The sequence below is a fragment of the Polypterus senegalus genome, chromosome 4 (genome assembly GCF_016835505.1).
Source record: "Polypterus senegalus isolate Bchr_013 chromosome 4, ASM1683550v1, whole genome shotgun sequence".
NCBI lineage: Eukaryota > Metazoa > Chordata > Cladistia > Polypteriformes > Polypteridae > Polypterus > Polypterus senegalus.
The window spans coordinates 93,802,352-93,823,781 of NC_053157.1; the positions used below are offsets into that span (position 1 = coordinate 93,802,352).

A 21,430-nucleotide genomic window follows, 5' to 3' on the forward strand; every position below is an offset into this window, starting at 1 on the left:
AACATTTGATGGCTGATATGGAACATCTAATTCAGTAATGTGAGATGTAGACTGATGCTCAAAGTGATTTTCTATTTGTCGATTAGCAAAAAGAAAAAAGTAAACATTGGTTTAACCCCACAATTCATTGCACTTTTAAACAATTTGGCAATATGGGAAAAGCTGTACTAACTGTCAAGCTAAAAGAATTTAATGTGCAGGGAAGGTCAAATACTATGCATGAGCTGCCACAGCCTCACACAGTCTTACTAAATGGAAGGCATTCAGTTATTTTGAATATTTAAATGACATGCTGGTGTCCAAGTATAAAGAAAACACGATGGTCCACACACAAAGCACAACTCCATAGGCTGTGTGTTTCTATAATACATGTACAAAATATTGTAATGGCTAGGAAGACAAGATTTATTTTAAAAAATATTTCAAACTTTATTTTTAAACAATATTTACAAAATGGGCCATCTCAGCAGCACAGTTATTAATTGTGCCATTTTTCAGCTACCAAGTCTTACATACTGTATAATTCCAGGATTGAAAACTGTATGTATCTGCCCCTTCTACTTTTGTTTGTGTGGGGGTTTTCCCTAATTTTCCTTGCACTCTATAAGTGTTTTAGGTCAGATTAATTGACCACGTACAAGTATGTGTATGAATATGTGAAAGTGTGGGTTGACGGTTAGTTCTAGCAGTGTGCTCAAACCAGCACAACCGATAACTGGATTAAGTAGGTTTGATAATGGTGGGATTGGCTCCATGTGAAAAACAGTAAGGTAGGAACACTTCCAGAGCCATCCTCTAAACCTGCTTATCCAGCGCAGGGTCAAAGGAGACTCAGCTATCATCAGGTATAAGGTGGGAAAAACACCCGGAAAGGACGACAGTCCATCACAAGGGGAACACGAACACACCAGGACCAATTTAGCAATAGCAAATTGTGAATCCCAGTCTTCTTACTGTAAGGCAGCAGCACTACCACAGCACCACCGTGACGTTCTAGCTGTACTACAATATAATGAAAACCTGAGAAGAAAGGAGCTGTGTGCAAGCTGAAAAATGATTGAATGAACAATAGTATAGGTAAAACTACATTTATAAGTAGTATCCTGAACCAGAAATATATTTTGCTCTGCAAATATCTACTACTGTAAATCAAGGTCTTCAGTTTCTGCCCTACTGGGGTTTCCTGTCATATGAGAACTACAGTCATATTAAGTATTAAGTAAAATATAAAATGGTGAAAATACTGTTACTAAAATTAATTTAAATACAAGTTTCTGTAGCAGCAGAGAAGTGGTTAGTTCTGCCGCCTCATAAGTGGAAGTTGAGTTTTAACTCTGGCCCATTCACAGTCTGTGTGGAGTTTACATCAAACATGATGTGTAGGGTAGGTTATTTATCATTTCCCAATTGTCTTTTTTAATTACTTATTTAGCTGATGCCTTTATCCAAGGCGTCTTACAAATTTGAAATATAATTTGTTAAATTTCTTTTGTTTCTTTCAATCAGAGCACAAGCAGTTGAAATGACTTGCACCTGGCAACATTGTGATTTGAACCCACCACAACAATAGGGTTTGAAGTCAAAAGGGCTGGCTCTATCTAATGCTGCCAGGATATTATCTGGCACCTCCTGCCCCTATATAGGAATTTGTGAGATAGAAAAAATGGATTTATGAAGTGCTTTATATTTCTAAAACTGAAGAGCTGTTGTAGCAATAAATGGAAAAAAATCTATATTTTGTTGTGGCAACTAACTGCTACAGAAGTAAAACATATAGAATCATACTGAATAAACATTAGTATATAATGCAAAAATGATAGACTCCTTCCATGCTTATCTGAGCTATAAAAATGTAATCCCCAAAAAAACCCTGGGCATTCTAAATACTAAGCATTTAATAAAGTGATGAATCAGGCCATAACTGTCATTTAATTAAAAGAAGGACGAAAAAAACTTACCATTGTCACTGGTGAGTAATGTTACTGATTTTGTTGGTGTGGCTGCAGATTTCACTTGGCCATTTTCAAATGTGTAGTTCTCTGTTTCTTGAAGTTGCCAGTCAAGGCCAAACAAATGCATGGCTTTAAAATAAAACAGATCTATGTTACAGAATACAGAAATCACATATACATGGAAATGTACACTTTGAACATGCATTAAGTACTCATGTAATTGGAAGCATACTATTGTACTTGATGTATTCTTTTCATTTATCTGTTTGTGTTGTATTTTATAAAGTTTTATTGATAAATACAATTTATTGAAAAAATGTAAAGAACTATTGTGTATCCTTATCATGTAGGGGTCTACTGAAAACAGTATACATAAAAGAATCTGCATTCATTATTAAAGTTAAAATTTTACCAGGTATACCAGATTGAATCTGCTTTACATTGTGATCCAGCAAAGATGTGGATTCTACAAAACACTGCTTTCACAAAACAAAAGTGAAACATATTGTTACAGGTGGTTGAACAGTCTATACTGAATGCACAAAAGCAACCTCTGTGGATAACAAAGAGTACCCTTAAACTCTAAAACAGACTTCTATTAAAGTCATGATCACTTAGAATCCTTTGCCAGTTTAGGAAATACTGTCAAGCCAAATTAAAAGAAAAATCATATAACCGTCAAAAAAATAATAATAAAATGCACCCAACATTGTTGTGCTGCTTATGTGAAGACATTAAAATCTCTTATGATACCACTACACATATTTGTACAACATGCCTTTTGAATCTAAAGACTAAGTAAAGAGGACAACAAAAATTATACTGGCACACTGGACCTGACTAAAAACATCTTGAACCCTTGTTTGCTTACTCCCATCTCTGTTTGTCACCCCGGCCTGTCCCTTTTACAGTGAGGGCATATTAAATCTCTTACTGTGACTATTTACAGGGTCAGAGATAGCGCAAATAACACACTAAGCTGGAACTCACTTAAATAACCTCTACTATCCTCACAGCCCTGCAAATTAAAGAGACAAAATCTTACAGGGACAAATCGTTTTAATCACCTCTATGCACAAGAGTGACAACTCCAGTGCTGCCCCCTAATAATAGATTGACTGGGAGGCATAACAACCTGTCAGTCCTTCCTGAACTTGCCCTTGAATGAGTAGGTTTTCTGTGCCTAATACACTCTGCATGTTTATGACATTTAAAAGCATATACTGTGCCACCAGACTTAATAAACAATACCAAGAACTGGAGCTAAGCAAGAAATGCAAAGCATGTTTATTTTGTTACAATTATCTTAATTTCTATTTAGATGTACACTATAGGCTAACAAAGTCTCTAATTTAGCTCAGTATGACTATGTATTGGTATGTGCATAAAGAAACACTAGAGCTGAATAAATTATGCAAGCCAGTGCAAGAATATGCATTCAGAACTGTGTTAGTCAAAACAGAAAAAGAAATGTCTAATATTTGCTGCTGTTTAGATAGTTGGTTGAAATTTGTTACAGCTACAGTTTACAAATAAGGCTTGCTGAGGCCTTCCATAATCTATAAGTGGCACTTTAGGTGTAGCATGCTCAATTCTGGACATGGTTGTTAACCTAAGGTACTGTTTTCTTTGAATGTGCAAGTGCCTGTATTATAGACCAGACACCACTACAAAGCAACTCTAGGTGTATGTTAATCCCAGAAAAAGTGTGGGAAAAAGGATTATGTTTAATACTGATCTTTAAATTGGACCTTTCATCATAAATAGTTTTAAATAGTGCCCTGTCTGAATTCTTTCTATTTTTGATCCATCAGTGACACACATAATATGATAGTAAAACACATACAGTTTCAATGTTTCTTGCTCTACCATGTTTGTCTTTCTCTTTTAAATAAACAAAATAGAAATATAAAAAGACTGGCTCAAGGTAGCATATGAAAAGAAGAAACAGATTAAGGCTCTGCTATGAGAATAACTATGGCACAGGCACTGTATACGTAGTGTATCATGCTGAAAACTTGATTTTGCTGTATAGCATCTATTTCTGAAATGTCAAAAACACTGATTTTTTATCAAAGCAAGAGTTAGACAATAAATAATTAGTTTTCTGTGTGTGCAGCTCTACTGCTTTAATTGTTTAAATTATGAATTAACAAAAATACTTTGATAAAGCTTCAGCCAACCCAACTATCAACTACTTAACATCTTTCTTCACTATCTAGCCTGATACTTCCCCAAAATTAAAACACACATGCATTACATACACATTACTGTATAATTTATTTAGATATGCATACTGTATGTTGGATTTTCTGCACTACATTCATTGTTTTCTTTGATTACTAAATTTTAAAAATTGTTTATTTGTATGGAAATATGTATAACACTTATCCTTTGCCTTACTATTGCAAACACTACAGATCTGGGGCCTCACGTATAACGGCGTGCGTAGAATTTGCACTATAACATGACGTAAGCACAAAAGCCGAAATGTGCTTACGCACAGAAAATTCTGTGCATACTCCAACTTCCGCGTTCTTCCGCTCCATAAATCCCGATCAGCTGAAAACAGTGAATACCAAATGGAGGCAAAAAAAAACGTACTATTTGTTGGTTTATACAGTGGTACAATCAACAAAAGGAAGTTGATCGAGTGGCATAGTGTGTTGGAGAAACAAGCTCAAGTTCATAAAAGTCGCACAGCACCCGACATAAAAAAGAAGTTGTCACATATCAAAGTTGCCATGAATAGGCGAGACGTAGCCCACCGTCAGAGTGTCATATGGAAGCTTATTAGGGTACAGTGAGAAAAAAAGGCACCGAGTAGGAAAAAAGCACGAAATGTTAATTTCAATCTCGAAATATCAACTTTAATCATGTAGTTTATTTTGTCATTAAAGTAGAACATAAACTTCATCTTAAAATCATTTAATTTACTAGTTTCTCAAATCCCATCGTAACTAAAGTAGCACGTTAAATGCTTTGTTTTGTATTTGATCTTCATTGTGCTGTATGTGTGTGAATCACTAGTGCTTCTTAACACTAGAATTACCAGAGCCTACGAAAAAACTCGTAATTCCGTCCCACCTTAAATCGCTTCTTAAATCCCTTCACACCTCTCCGCCAGCGTCCTTTGACTTCTAAATGTGCTGATAAAGAGAAGCTAGGAGCAGCCAGCTCTTCCATCCCCCCACCAATTTAGAACGTGCACGAACTTCAGCTTGATTGAGTATCTGGGAGTGAAGTGGAGTTTTAGAGTGGAAATAATAGATCGTTATTTGGAACACACGCATTTCATGTCTGTTCCGTTTCTACAGTAATCTGTGTCAACACATTGTTAAAACAGAAACATTTTTTATATTCTAGTAGTAGATGACAAAATGTAGGCATAAACTATATAATGTATGAAGCTTGAAGTCCAAATAGCAAAGAAACATTTTCACAAGAATAACACAATTGCGCTTTTATTTAAAAATATAACTGCAGAAACAAAAAGCCGCCTTAACATGCGACATTGACAGCAGTTTATTGTAACTGCCTCCGTGGTTCAATAGAATCAGTTCCCGCTTGGGAATCAAGAGGTCACGAGTTCGATCCTGCGCCCCTCCGTTTTGAGAAGTAAACTGCTCTTAGTCTTACTGTTTTAGAATAAAAGCATACATTTGATTTCAGTCTGTAACAGCCGGTGCAATTTATGATCCTTGTAAAGGTTAGCTTTTTTTTTTTTTATTCACTTTTCATTCTCTCAGTCGCGTTCAGAATCAATCCATACAACCCCATCTGACACGGCTGTTTTCACTAAAGACGCGCTATAGCTCTGCAGTGTACCACGATGCATACTAACGCCCGCAACCCCCCAGGGTTCTGACAAACGCTGGCGAAGCTGACTTCTTCGTATCTCACCGTCACTTGCTTTTCTTTTTTTTCAGTTTTATTGAGTGTTCCTGCCAGTCCTTGCATGTTGCTGTATGCTGTTTCTTTTGTACTCCAGGACATGCAGAGGAAAGAATGGTAAAAAGCAGTAACTTCGGCGCTATATGCAATCATCAGACACTCCCCATCTGCCCGTGTCGTTCAAACACAGGAACATATATTGGTGTTATTCAAGTGCACTTTTTCCATCGCCTTTTCCTGTAAGAAGCAATGTACACACTTCTCTCTATGCTGTGGTTTCTATAACACACCTGAAAGAAAGAGACAATACATGTGAAAATATCCAGCATACAGCAACATGCGGGGACTGGCAGAAACACTCAATAAAACTGAATAAAAAGAAAATCAAGTGACGGTGAGATACGAAGAAGGCAGCTTCGCCAGCGTCTGTGTGTCAGAACCCTTTTTTGGTGCGTTAGTATGCATCGTGGTACAACGCAGAGCTATAGCGCGTCTGTATTCTGTTTCTTTTGTACTCCAGGGCATGCAGAGGAGAGAATGGTAAAGAGCAGTAAGTTCGGCGCTATATGCAATCATCAGACACTCCCCATCTGCCCGTTGTTTTGTTATACTTTTCAATACTTTTTATACTGCTCAAACAATACACGTGTAATGCCACAAAAAGTGCACGCAGACACTTCACTTCGCAAACAAAACAAGTGCACTTTTATTCAAAACTACCTGTATAACCGAAGAAAAAGAAAGCAAGTTACAGTAGGCGATTGATACGACAGCTTGCATGGTGCAATGCTAAGAAGTGCTGATTTTCATTCCGTGCTATATAAAATCATCACATTCAAATATTAACAGTTCCCACACACCCAAGGACCGTCCTTCCTACATTTACGACACGTGTACTTGTTGCAGTGTACACACCTCTCTGTGCTATGGTTTCTATTACACTGAATGAGCACCTGACACTGTACTTTCTTCCCTGGGGGAAGGGTCCGCATCAGAGAATTTCCAGTTCCTGCATAAATTCACACCCGATCTGACGCTGTTCGTTTTCAAATAATATTGCATTAGTGCGATTATATTTTCACATATATTGTCTCTTTCTTTCAGGTGTGTAATAGAAACCACAGCATAGAGAGAAGTGTGTACATTGCTTCTTACAGGAAAAGCGATGGAAAAAGTGCACTTGAATAAAAGTGCACTTTTGTTATACTTTACACCAATATATGTTCCTGTGTTTGAGCGACACGGGCAGATGGGGAGTGTCTGATGATTGCATATAGCGCCGAAGTTACTGCTTTTTACCATTCTTTCCTCTGCATGTCCTGGAGTACAAAAGAAACAGCATACAGCAACATGCGGGGACTGGCAGGAACACTCAATAAAACTGAAAAAAAAGAAAAGCAAGTGACGGTGAGATCGAAGAAGGCAGCTTCGCCAGCGTTTGTGTGTCAGAACCGGGGGGGGTGTGGCGTTAGTATGCATCGTGGTACACTGCAGAGCTATAAGCGCGTCTTTAGTGAAAACAGCCGTGTCAGATGGGGTTGTATGGATTGATTCTGAACGCGACTGAGAGAATGAAAAGTGAATAAAAAAAAAGCTAACCTTTACAAGGATCATAAATTGCACCGGCTGTTACAGACTGAAATCAAATGTATGCTTTTATTCTAAAATAGTACGACTTAGAGCAGTTTACTTCTCAAAACGTTAGGGGCGCAGGATCGAACTCGTGACCTCTTGATTCCCAAGCGGGGGCTGATTCTATTGAACCACGGAGGCAGTTACAATAAACTGCTGTCAATGTCGCATGTTAAGGCGGCTTTTTGTTTCTGCAGTTATATTTTTGAATAAAAGCGCAATTGTGTTATTCTTGTGAAAATGTTTCTTTGCTATTTGGACTTCAGGCTTCATACATTATATAGTTTATGCCTACATTTTATCATCTACTACTAGAATATAAAAAAAGTTTCTGTTTTAACAATGTGTTGACACAGATTACTGTAGAAACGGAACAGACATGAAATGCGTGTGTTCCAAACAACGATCTATTATTTCCACTCTAAAACTCCACTTCACTCCCAGATACTCAATCAAGCTGAAGTTCGTGCACGTTCTAAATTGGTGGGGGGATGGAATAGCCGGCTGCTCCAAGCTTCTCTTTATCAGCACATTTAGAAGACAAAGGACGCTGGCGGAGAGGTGTGAAGGGATTTAAGAAGCAGTTTAAGGTGGGACGGAATTACGAGTTTTTTCGTAGGCTCTGGTAATTCTAGTGTTAAACCGGCTTTTTCTACTTCGGACAGGACACAGAATCAATTACATTCGTGATATTACAGCTCTCTGAATAACTAAAATGTTATACGTGTAACATACAAAATGTATAGGTATAAAATATTATAACTAAGATGTATACGTGATATCATTTTCATGATGATGGGAGTTAAAACACGTTATTAAACATGGGACCACGATGGCCCAGTGATTGTGCGCGACCTTCAATGAAATAATTTATTGCAGCAGTACTCAGGGGCGGCTCTAGGCTCGTGCGTGAATCATTAAATGCTTCCATTCTTGCTCTTTTTCCAACAGGACACAGAATCCATTACATCCGTGATATTACAGCTCTCTGAATAATTAAAATACTGAGATGTATACGTGATATCATTTTCATGATGATTGGAATGAAAGCATGTTATTAAGAACACGATGGCGCAGTGATTGTCCATGTCTCATACAAGATGCTGCTGTGCCATGCGCGACCTTCGATGAAATAATTTATTGTAGCAGTACTGTCTCTTTCAACCGTACTAACCTTCAATTCTTGTCCTTACTTTTCTTTCTCCAAATACCCAATCGCCACACAATCAGCTCTGTAATTGACGTTAAGCCATCTGTAAGCTTACAACAACGATTCTTCAAAACTTTTAAGGAACACTGAAATATCTTCATAGTATGTGTTTAATTATTCTATCCATCTATCCTTCCAGTGTCGCGCCAGTCTCAGCAAATATGCAGCGAGAGGCAGGAACAAAACGTGAATATGCAAGAACTGTGGCACCGTGTCCTCACATGTATAATTATTAACAATACAGATTATTTAAATGAAGTTAAAGTTTTATCTGTATAATATCATCAACATATTTTGCTGCATTTCATCTTACAAATGATACCGTCATCATATGTAAATACGCTCTTTATAATGTGGCGCAGGTTGTGTAATATTATAACTGTAGTGCAAGTTTACAGTGGGGTAATTGTACTTATAAGTAGAAACAGTTCTACAAGGAAGATTTGATTGAGTGCGTTTATAGTTCTCGGGATGAAACCGTTTCTGAACCGCGAGGTCCGTACAGGAAAGGCTTTGAAACGTTTTGCTGTGGCAGCTTGGGCTTGATGCTGTATACCAATAATTCTCTTCCCGATCAGCTGCTGCTGTGATTCCCCACTCAGATACAGTGATATGAATACTCAGAGTGGTACAGTGAGAGTAATATGTAAAAAAAAAGATGATCCACTGTGGCAACCCTTAAAGGGAGCAGCTGAAAGAAGAAAAAGAAGGTCCTGTGAGAGTAACAATGTTAAAGCAGTTATGGTATTTGGAATACTATGGCTATTCCCTGGACCATTATATTGTTACAAGTTAATTACTAACAGATGCATTACACTAATAAACAATATTTTCAGTGTATTTATAAAGCCGCGTCAGGAAAATAAAGATAAACCACACAGGAACAGTAGCACTGCTTTGACGATGGGTGCCGCCAGTCTGCAAAACCGAGCAGAGAACTTGCATCCGACAAGGTATGAGGTACCGTGGAAAAGTGTGCGGCTTTACACATTGTGATTTGAACGTGGAAAAGTTCTTACGCAACATTTCTGTGTGTACGCACCGTTCATACATGAGGCCCCTGGTGAACATGTAAGCACTGGTCATTATATTATCAGCAGAATAATGGTTTATCTGATTATAAAGGATTGTCTGCACTCTTTGTGTCAGTACGTGTCTAAGCCAGGGAAGTGAAAGCAGGCTGAAATTCAGACAACGGTTATTATACTTTTGTGACTGTCCATTTATTGTGATTTAGAAAGACATAAACATGTCATTAATGTGCTTAAAACAAAACTATTATATACAAAAATTACTTTACTTCATAAAATAAGCATCTTAAAATGAAAGTTTGGAATTAAAGTAAATTCAATTATATTAAAGGCTCAAAAAAAAATCTGATCCCCACAGTTACTGAAATTTTGCTTGTTACATTCAATACAATGCTGTTTGTGTCAGCTCTATCAAAAATATCCTTTATGTTTCATATTCCAACCTTTTTATTTTTAGTGGAAGCCGTGAATATCCATCATGGTGCTATAAAAGCACAAGTAAGAGTATTTACAAAACAAGTACAAAGAAAACCCAAACAGGCTCATTCTTTAATCTTTACCAACACAGAAGAGCCTCTTCTTTTTATAAAGTAAATCTAGAAAAGCATGTCAATTTTCTGTGAAAAAAATTGGTCTATATTTAAATGCACACTCATGCATAGCAACATAAGGCTAAACATTGACCCAACAGTATGTTTAATGTGGGGAAAAATGCGAAACAAAATCATTATCAAAATAAACATCGTTATGCCCTTTTTACCTATATGGTCCGTGTTTAAAGTGATGAATGCTGATCGTACAGTACATCTTGCCATTGACACTTTGTTAAGCAACAGCCACCTATTATGTAGGTGGAAAACATTTAACAGACCCAATTTACATTGCTTATCCAGCCTATGATAAGTTGCTGTTCAGAATGAATATAACTAACAATATGCAATAACAATAGAATTGGATGGTAGTGTAATTATGGCTGTCTGATGAAATGCATAGTACAGTTATCTGTATTTGAAGACTAGCTTAAGCACTCAGCGATAATCAGTGTAAGCAACCAAATCTCTCTGCCATGCTGTCCTTCATCGCAAAATCAATTTAAGCTGTATAACTCATTATGTTTTCCTAGATATCTGTATAAACAATAGTACAGTACTGTCATTGTGAAATCTACAGTGGGGCAAACTGTTGTTCTATTAAACTTTAAGTAGGAAAAACAACTGGGATTTTTTTAATTCCATAATTTTATAGGTACATGAGATAATTGGTTTAATTGCTTCACTGCAAGGCTTATTGTATTATATTACAGAATTCATTTTTTTAATTTACAGTATATTTGGCTTGTTGTCACTTTCTATCTGGATAAAATGGGGCTTACACCTTTTTTTTCTCCCAGTTTAGGCTAAAAAAGTCTCTGGGAACTTAGTCAGAATGGACGTAAGTGTAAGAATGATATTTCATCGACTTTTTTGAAGGTCCAAAAATAATTTTTCCGACCAATTTCACTTCATATGGGGAAGCTACATAATACTGCAGTTTAGACAAAAGGATGTCTGTGTTTACATTTTCAAACAATTTTTGTGGTGTATTTAAGATAAAGAAAACCTTGGCATGAAACTATATATGAGGAAATTTTTGTATCACAAAATCAGGGTATTCCCTAAGATCTAGCAGTGATGGTAGAATACACTTTTTGGCTTGATTTTGTCAGAGATTTTTTTTTTTAATTCTAGTCTTACCGATTGTTTTGTCAACAAAAGAGTCTGAATTTCCAGAAGTGAATAATTGCAATGCATACTATCAGAATCATTAACTTCAAAACAATGAGTGGTATGTTTATTTGACAAAGATTTCATTTCTTTGTAATTATTATAAAAATATAATTAGAGTATTTAGGGAATACATCAGTAATAGGTTGCAACGCATCATTTGAAAGATTTTCATTTGCCCACCTTACTGAAGAGACATATCAGTGAATTATACACAATGAGTTATACTGCAGTATTTTCCAAGTGTGACTGTGGATGTGAGCAAGCACAAATTTTCTCATCAATGTGTTTTGTGGACTGTGCATTTGCCTATCTTTTTATTGTAAATGAAGGAGGTTCAGAGCAGACATGTTTGATAAATGTTTCTTTACTTAAAGCACTAACTGAGGCAACAACTGGAAATGAAATCAACTAACTTGCAGCAGCTCTATAGTTTCTCTTTGACGCTTATTGCTGAAAATAAAACATCTTAATTTTAGTGCAGTATTCCGTGTCATGGTAATTCATGCCTTGCTTTGTTTGTTAATATCACTTCCCTTGCTATAGATATTCTTGCATCATTGTTTCCTCTGTTGCTGCTCATTTTATGTATATCAGTCATATTAGGCTCCAGTGGACTATGTTACAAATCTCTCTGGATTGAATTAACTTTGTATTTTTTTATGTTGCTTTAATCCTTTATACTTCGTTTGTGCTACTTATTGAAAAGAGGAACTCAGTCTAAAGAATACACTTGGTGCCACCTCTCAGAAACTGTGATCTCTGTAAGGTCTATATGTTGTTTGAAATGTCAGGATTTTTTACACTGTCCTAAGACATGCTGGCTGTGGGATTGGCAATTATAAATAGAACAAGTGTGAGCAAATGTGTGGGCTTTCTTTCCAAGGTTGGCTTCCACCCTTTAACTAATGCTGTCCCAAAAGGATCCAGCTCCCTGAAACAAAGGACTGGGAAAGAAAGATCAGAAAATACATTAACAGCAAGCACACATAAATTCATATTATAGTGATGGTATCTATGGACCTTCATTAATGAGGTGTCAGTGTAAATCCTCCCAAAAATGTGCACTTACTGCCGGGCGTAATGACAGCAAGTCATGAGACATTGTCTGCTAGGGGGGAAAATAAGGAGTTCAAATATTAAACACAGCTTTGTGCTTCCAGGTGTTTAAGTGAAAGACCCAGCTCAAAGAAGCATCCCTAATTGGAAGAGACTTCCAGAAGAAGGCAGTATTTATTTCATTAACACAGTAGCGGGTGGCTCCAAAATGACAGAGGCTGATGGAGCCACCTGGTGTGCCACATTATTGCTCTAAGAGAAAGTGACAAGAGAAGCATTTTGAAGGGGGTAACATGAGCATTCCGAGTGTGTCTGTGTTTTTCTTGTCATTCTCCTTTAAGAAAACGCTACGCAAAAATATATTCAATTATACTTATTAAACTATGCTATTATCACAGACGTTGACTATTAAAATGATCAGCTGTAGGGTTATGTAACTGTGTGTCCACAAATCTCTACCACATGAAGCATTGACCTTATATGAAGAAGAAAGTAATGTCATAAAAATATACACTGAATTTCTTCTTAAGATATCCTCTCTGCTTTATATTCACTTGGCGGTCATTTTGTAAAAGCTAACAAGCATTATAAGTCACTTTTGTTAATATATTCTGAGAGCAACAGCAATTTGTACTAAAGGTATATAAAGGCATCTTAAAGAGAGATACATGAAGACTGATAAGAAATGGTGTTATGCAGTAAAAACTAGAATTTAAGATAAAAGCCTATGCATCAAAAGCTGCATAGTGATATTTGTCCCCTACAGGGCTGTGTTGTGATTAGGAATCCATATTTTTCCATAAATTATCTTAGCTTAAGCATCCTGCTGAGTTTATATGCAAGTGAATTGAATGCAACTATAAGTTTTTAAAATCCATTAACAAATGTTGTGCTGCTTTTTTCTACCAATAAATGGGATTTAAGAAATGCCTGGCAACAGATACTGAAGTGTCAGTAAAAGTAATTTCCACTTCAAAAACGTTTAAAGCTGATAATGACAAGTTAGTTCATAGTCTGGCCAGTGCTTAAAAACTTTCAATGCATACTTGCTAGGGTTCAGCTCAGCAATAAAAAGGTGAACTGTGGAAAATGTTTCAAGGTTAATACCATCATGAGAACTATGCCAAGAACTGTATATTTTCATGACATCCTTAGGGACATGTCACTAGAGAATTAAATATTATTACTATTATTATTGTTGTCACAAGATGAATAAGCAAAAATAATTTCAGAAAGGCTGTAAATTGTATACAGGACTAAATAATGTTAACATAAGTAAAAAGTGTAGGCAGAAGGTGGCATGGCTCTACCTTTCAATTTCATTACAGGGTGGCAAATATACAAGCTATAAAAATCTGGATATTAACACAAACAGATGAACATACACAGGCTTGGTCCGCAATAGAAATAAAATCCTGCAGTCCTTCTTTATATTCCTTGCAAGGACCCCAATAAATACAAGTTATTGCCAATATACTAATAACCCACTTGTGCTTCATTCACTCAGAATATGGAACCAGTGTAGAAAGTACTTCAAGATTGAGAATCTTGTAGCTGCGGCACCCTCTGCACGACAACCACCTTTTTCCACCCTCTCAAATGTACACAGTTTTTATGTCTGGAAAACATTCGGGGTTAAACCACTTAGAGATCTGTACATAGACAATGTCTTTGCATCCTGTGAACAATTACATTCCAAATTTAACTTTCCCAGAACATATTTCTTTCATTACCTCCAAATTAAAAGCTTTGCTAAACCAAACCTGCCCAATTTTCGTCACCTCCGACCTATTTCTATTCTGGAAAAATATTAATCAATCTTGAGGAATCAGACAGCATTTCTGAATTATATACCATAGATCCCGTTATATAAGGCGAGCATTTTGTCCTAGATATTTGACTTGGAGTTTGGGGGTCGGTTTATACAACGAGTATCGTTTCAGATTCAAGATTTCCAGCGCAATGCCGGTTTTGCCGTTGAATATGGAAGTAAATAATGACGAAACCACAGAGCCATCTTTCAGATGAAGAAGTAACTTTGCATGCCGGTACTTTAAATTAAATAAAGAATTTATTCAAAAAAGTGTTTTAGTTGTTGATTTTCTTAATAAAATTTATAATAAATTATCGTGAAGTTTAAAATGAAATTTTTTATTTAGATTTACGACCAACATCTTGCGTTATGAAACGGATGCGGTCACGTGTATCCGCTTGCGTGATTGTAAACAAACAACCGAGAGCGTTAGTAGCGTCAGTCGGAGCCCAGATACACGTGTTTGTGGGTGTAATTTCCGTCATTGCAGTGATTTACCTATATATATAATTCATTAAGACCATGCAAGCAAGACACATAACTGCTAAGGAAGGAAGAGAAGGTAAAAGCGATCGCAATCGAAACGAAGATGGACATTGTGTGGAAATATCTCCTCCCTTCCTGTAGCCCAAAGATGTCAAATTAAATGGTGAGTACAGTATGAAATTGTTTCTAGAATAGAATTCCATTTATTGTCACTATACGCATCTACAATGAGATTAAAAGCAGCTCCTTCAGTGCAGAATAAAGTTCTGTATAGGGCTTGTATGGTTGTTTTTTAGCTTTAGCATAACGCCGGATCTGCGGCCCCGCTTCTTCTTTCTTTCCCTCCTCCTAGACCTGACAACAATCCACGGAGAGCCCGCTGGTCTGGCTATGTTGTCTGGGATGTTGTGCGTGTGATGAAAAACACTCGAAACAGATGTCTGGCTCTGGACACTGATGTCTATAAGGTTCTGAATGGTGTAGCGGATGTTCCGAACCGATCGTGCACAAACAAGGACAAAAAAGTACAAAAACAACAAAAAAGTGCACTGAAAAGGAGAGCCCTGAGCCGCTGCGACCATGTGCGCCGCCATGCTCCTAGCTTAATTGAGGTAGGCTAGGCACTATTTATAACTTTTTAGTTAGTACGTTAGAAAAATTATTGGTGTTTTGGTAAATTATGCACATTATATTATATATCAAAAATGCCGGCAGTCTCAAATTCTCGCCGATAAACATTATAAATATACCCGAAGAGACACTTTTAAGGAAATTTAGAAAATTTTGCTTGGAGAAGGGGGTCGGCTTAAATACCGGTCATCGGCAAATACATGTAATTTAGTAGGTAGAGAAGGGGTTCGGCTAATATACCAGGTCGGCCTGTATCCTGGGATCTACGGTAAAAACATGTCAAAGACCCTCCATTTCAAAGACCGCAGAGTGCAGTGGCAAAAGGATCTCTCACTCAACAGTTCAGAAAAGGAGTGGAAGGTAGCAATGCACAGAATTCACTCTAGCTCCATATGCTAAAATCATCTATCGAGCAAATCTGTCTCATTTAAAATTGCCCAAAATTTTTCCAGGGCAAGATCCAACCTGCGAATGTTGCAGTCAAGTTCGAGCCTCATTGGGCCATATCTTTTGGTCAAGCATCAAATTAAAATGATTTTGGAATAAAATCTTTAAATGTCTTTTAGACAGCCTTGGTGTCACAATCTCTCCTAATCCATTAACATTTTTGTTTGGTGTACTTCCAGATAGGCTTAAAGTGGAGAAGGACAAAAAAAAAACTGTAATTGCCTTTACTTCACTACTGGCACATAGACTAATTTTGCTCAACTGGATGAATATTAACTCACTTCTTATACGTCAGTGGGTAACTGATGTTATATATTATTTGAAATTGGAAAAAATCAAACTCTCACTTACAGGATCTGTGCAAATCTTTTTAAAAACCTGGCAGGATCTAATCAATAACATTTTAGAATAAGCATTTAAATTGAGGAAGCAGATTTCTTTCCTTTTATAATTCTTCCTACTATTACAGTTTTACTCTGTTGGCCTAGCTCTCTTTCTCATGGGTGGGAGCTGATTTTATTCAAATCTAGTTTTGTAAAAAGTTGAATTGCTTGTATGAAATGTTATTTGATTTTAATAAATTCAATAAAAAGTTAAACAAAGTGGGAAAAAAATAATAAAAGTAAATATAAAACCATAGTATTATGTTGAATTACAAAATCACTTTCATAACCATAAAAAACATTTATTTAGTTAATGTTTTAAGAAAATAGAGGGAAACAACACATGCAAACATTAACTCCTGTAATGTGTTGTTGAGAACACTGTTCCTGGTGGTATACTCTGAGCATGTGGAATAAGCTTTCTATTAAGGTTTTACTTCAATGTTTAGTTTTTCTGAATCCTAGTGTACTGAATTCTATAGTTACCTATGAAGTAAGACAAGAGGACTGCCAACAGCACAGAGACACCAACAGCGCAGAGGGCGGTGCACTTCCAGCTACAGTATTTCGAAGACTTCTTGAATTTAAATGCACTTCTTGACAAAGTGTTTCGAGGCAGAGGCCGGGTTGGTGGGGAGTAAACAGCACCAGTTGCCATTGTGTAGCCAGGCGTAGCTGTGCTGAAGAGTGGAGTTGTCCCGGTGCCAGTCTTAAAAAGGAAGTGCCTGCATAACAAAAGAAAGTATACAGTAAGAGAGAGATAGATAGCTAGCTAGATAGATAGATAGCCAACATACAAGCAAGCAAATGCAGAAGGTTCTGTGAGCAAAGAAACAAAACCCAATGTAAATATATGATGAGGGAGGGTTAACAATGTATAGGGATTGCAAAATAATAGGCATGCAGTGGCACTATTTAACTAAAATAAATAAATAAATAAAATCCACTTGCGACTTTGAATCTGCTATAACTGACTAACAGAGCATTGCCCGTTTGTTAATTAACCAGGTCATCTAATTTAATCAAATGCATTAGTTGACTGCGTCCTATTAACATTTTTTATTATTTTTTTTACCCCTGTGAAAAACTAAACTATTGAAAAATAGAAGCCTTAGCGGCAGTTATTCTATTTCCATCACCCCAGTCTGACATCTAAATGTTCTGGGTTAAAAGTAAGGTCTGGACAATTAAACTTGATCTCCTAATTCAAAATTAACAGTTCTGACAAGGGATTGCAGGTCTTAGGCTACACAACAGTCCCCCTGGGAAGTGTAATGGCTGTAAAATAAAGCTGCCATTATTAAATCCATCAAATTAGTTTTGTTGCAGTATAAAATCTCTATACTTTGGCCCTTTTTAAACAAGCAGCTACCATCAGAATGTTTAGCAAAAAACAGATTAAAATCCAGAGCTTAGTTTAATAAATATAAACCTCTGTAGATTCATTTTCTTTTCAAATTGTAGGAAAGACAGAAAAACATTAAAATACAGAGAAAAGTTAGATATTCTCTAAAGAACCACATGACTTTTTAAATTATACATTAAATCATACATCATAAGGATATGACACGATGCAACAAACACGGAAATGATTCTAGCTGTCACAGATGAGAAACACCTAGAGTAGACACTTGTGTCTTATTTTTCCCCAACTTTTATATATGTGAAAATATATTATTAGGCTTGCCTGTTAAAAAAAAGACAGTCACCACTTTTCATTAAGGTAAGGCTTTAATGTATATTTTCCATATCACTACCCTGTATTCTTCTCTGACTAGTTGTTTTCATAAGTCAGTGCAACCCAAGTATGTAATCAGTCTCAATAAGGAGTGAATATACAGTATGCTTAAGCACACTAGTGCCAGCAAACAGCAATTAAAAGAGTAACCTTTTGACTTCATTAGAAGGTGTAGCGTTGAGATAACCACAGCAGCAGCTAGTATCATGTGAACACTTAGAGAAACATACCCATCCCCAAAATCGTGGCACGGTGGTGTAAATACATCCATCTCTATAAGGTTGTCATGCCCATTTTCAAGAACTGCGTGCTTTGCTAATTTTCTACACATGGAAATGAAATATAGAGACAAACAATTAGAATGATTTTGTTCAGTTTATTCTCACAGTATCAAATAAATAAAAACAACAACTTTGGGAATGGGGTGTTAGTAAGGTCTTTTTAACCTGAATCATCATTGTTCCACCAAACTGTTTCAAGTGAAATGACATGATGATGATAAAGATTTGATGGGCATTTGTGTTTCATTAAAATTATGATTAAGAACGTTTTTGTTTACATCCCTTAATTAGTCTTTTAACAGTAAAAACTATCATAAAGAACCATATTAATAACAAACAATAAATATACATTTAAAAATTTAAAATAAGATTTATTTAATTGAGTACTAAATTTAAAATAATGCATTAGTAATGACATGGTCATCAAAATTAAGTCTAAACCCACAGGAATATTGCAAAGGAACTGAAGGTGTGTTCCACTTTACAAATACACAATAAGACAGTACTTCACCTCACATTTTCCACCTGTAAAAAAAAAATTAAAGCTAAATGAATAAGGAAACTTACATTTAATAATTTATGATTTTTTTGCATATATATCTAGGGTAAAGTGATTAGTGGGGTGATTCATAGCTCCTGCCATTTTATCTGTTTGTGTGGAATTTGGACATTCAACACATACCTAGGGTGTCAGGTGTTCTCTACATACTCTGGTTACCTCCTATGACTCAAAGACATGCATGCTAGATTAACTGGGGAGTCTAAACTGGACTGGTGAGATTGCGAGTCACAAACTGGTGCTATATTCTCTGACTGTTTTTTTTTTTTTAATTTCTATTTTACCTGAATTTCTTGCGATCACATCCCCACACTAAGAAGGTTAACAAGATGGATAAGTAGGAAAAAAATGGCTGTAATATTCTCATGATTTTTTCTGGGATCGGCCCTATACAGCAATTTAAACTCAACTGGAGTACCAAATCACATTAGAGTAATTTTGAATGGATTCCTTTTCCATGTCAGTTATGTCTGGAAATCCAGCCACAAAGAATGAGATTCTAGAAGAACACTTGATGAAAAGTGTTAAAGAGGCACAACTTTCTTCAAAACAAACCTAATAAAGTGTACACAACTGAAACTTAAATCTCTAACCTTTTTTCACAGCGTGGATATAACCTCACTTCCTATCGGCATGTAGTTAAAGATAAGCATAATATATATATTTTTTTTAATTAATTTGAAAGTAACCCCTAGACAGCCCCATGTCGCTTAGATGGAAAAATAAATAAAACAATATATCTGAATCATTAAAATGGCAACTGAGATCTGCTCCTTATCAACACTTAGTATATATAATAAATCTCTAGGTAAATATTATAGCATAGCTTTACATTGTAGACAGTGAAAAAAATAGTAACTTATTGTAACCCAGCCAGGCCACAGTATTTATATAAATAATCAGCTCATTTCCGGTTGCTCTCAAAAACACATACACTCCTAACTATTAGAAAAAAATACTGCACAATAAGAAATTAGAAAACGATAAACGCAACTGAACAGGGAGAGACCTGTGAGAAATAAGAGTTAGACATTATGTTTGTAGGGAACAAAGCTGACCAGGGTGAGGAGTCAGCTGGAAAGAGGAGGAGGAGAAGGAGGAAACAAATCTGTCTGCACAAATGAGAGATCTGGAAGCAATCCATTGCTGTGCGTCACTGTATTGTTAGCAATACTTGGCAGTGTAACTATTAAGTATAAAAAGGATGTACTGTGCTTTTTTGCCTTTTTTTCCCCTGTACTGTTTGATGTTGAGTTGCTCAGATGTGATAATGCATTTCATTCCCTGGGGAGCAGGCTTTTGCACCGTGGCTGTGCTGAAATGAGTATTTCCTGGGATGTGCTCAGTGGGTTGCAAAAACCCTTACAGATTACTGGAAGAGGTCACAGGGCAGCACAGACATAGAAGTCTCACAGGATTTTTCCTTTTTGCTGGCACAACTGCTTGAGTGTTTACGATGTGTACCATGCTATAAGAGCACAGCAAGACAAGGCAGGTCTGCAAACACATTCACAAAATGTACACTCAAGTCTGTATTCACAGTGTGAATGAGCAGAAACTTGTACTAAAAATTTAGCTAAAAACTATCAGTCATTGAAGATCTTATTTTTATTGCAAATTATATATGGAAACAATGTTATGTTAGTATACATTTGGGTATTATGTCTAAAAAAAAAAAGATTACTCTCAAGTTCATAAATATTTGGAAATATTATCAAAACTCATTTTATATTGCAAACACAATATTTTCTTACATTACAAATGGTTTTTGATGAATTTTATATTAACTGAAATGTAATTCCCTGTAACCTAGTCCTGGATTAGGTAGTCGTGAGAATAACTGACTCTTTATAATATGATTTACCTTAATAAACTGATAAGTAAGAACAATTACATCTGTGAGTTGTCCTGTGGTACAGTAAAGAGAAAAGGCTATAAATAGATTGGCAGCTTAAGAAATCAGATATATTTCTAATCTTTCCTCTGAATGCAAAAAGATGAAAATGGTGATCTCTGATTTCTAGAGCAGGTTTCCCACATAGCAGAGCTGCATCCATAAAAATCTATCTTATAAATGTCCCTGGAATACATGATAGATTCAGATTTATGAGTGGGTGCAAGAATTACTCTTTAGACTGTTCTACTTATAAACATGAAGACTGGCTGAAAAGGTAGATCTTCAGAAGCATAAGAGTGCAATGAATATAGAAATGGTACCTTGAAGTGGTTACTAAGTATACCTGAAACACAGCTTGGAGGTATTGTGCATTAGTGAGGTGGTGGGTATTAGAAATTAATGTGGGAAGGATGTGTTGTTACTTAATCAGACAGTTTCTCAGCTCTTTGAAAATAATGTATTTTATAATCACTTAAACCACATGTATCTGCCTAATATTTAAAAAATATATCTGTTTTAACTTACTTTAATGGTCGCACCTGTCCTCAAGTGCCGACAACTCTAAGTCATCAGTTACTTACAATATGTGCTCCCTAGAATGGACAACTTTAAAACAATGGTTTTCATTCTCTAGCATACACTGGTCTGCAGATTA

At 36.2% G+C, this 21,430-nt stretch overlaps 1 protein-coding gene across 15 annotated transcripts in view; it reads right to left on the reverse strand.

Moving 5' to 3' along the window:
• tenm3 (teneurin transmembrane protein 3) overlaps positions 1–21,430 on the reverse strand; it is an 842,281-nt gene that overhangs the window by 202,194 nt on the left and 618,657 nt on the right. For 10 of the 15 annotated variants that reach the window (XM_039751049.1, XM_039751056.1, XM_039751053.1 and 7 more), the window contains 3 exons: positions 18,269–18,361; positions 16,787–17,025; positions 1,959–2,081 (listed from right to left, as the gene is read on the reverse strand). In XM_039751049.1, coding sequence (XP_039606983.1) covers positions 1,959–2,081; positions 16,787–17,025; positions 18,269–18,361 — 455 coding nt within the window. The remainder of the gene's footprint in view (positions 1–1,958; positions 2,082–16,786; positions 17,026–18,268; positions 18,362–21,430) is intronic. The other 5 variants (XM_039751058.1, XM_039751057.1, XM_039751062.1 and 2 more) reach the window with 1 other exon arrangement.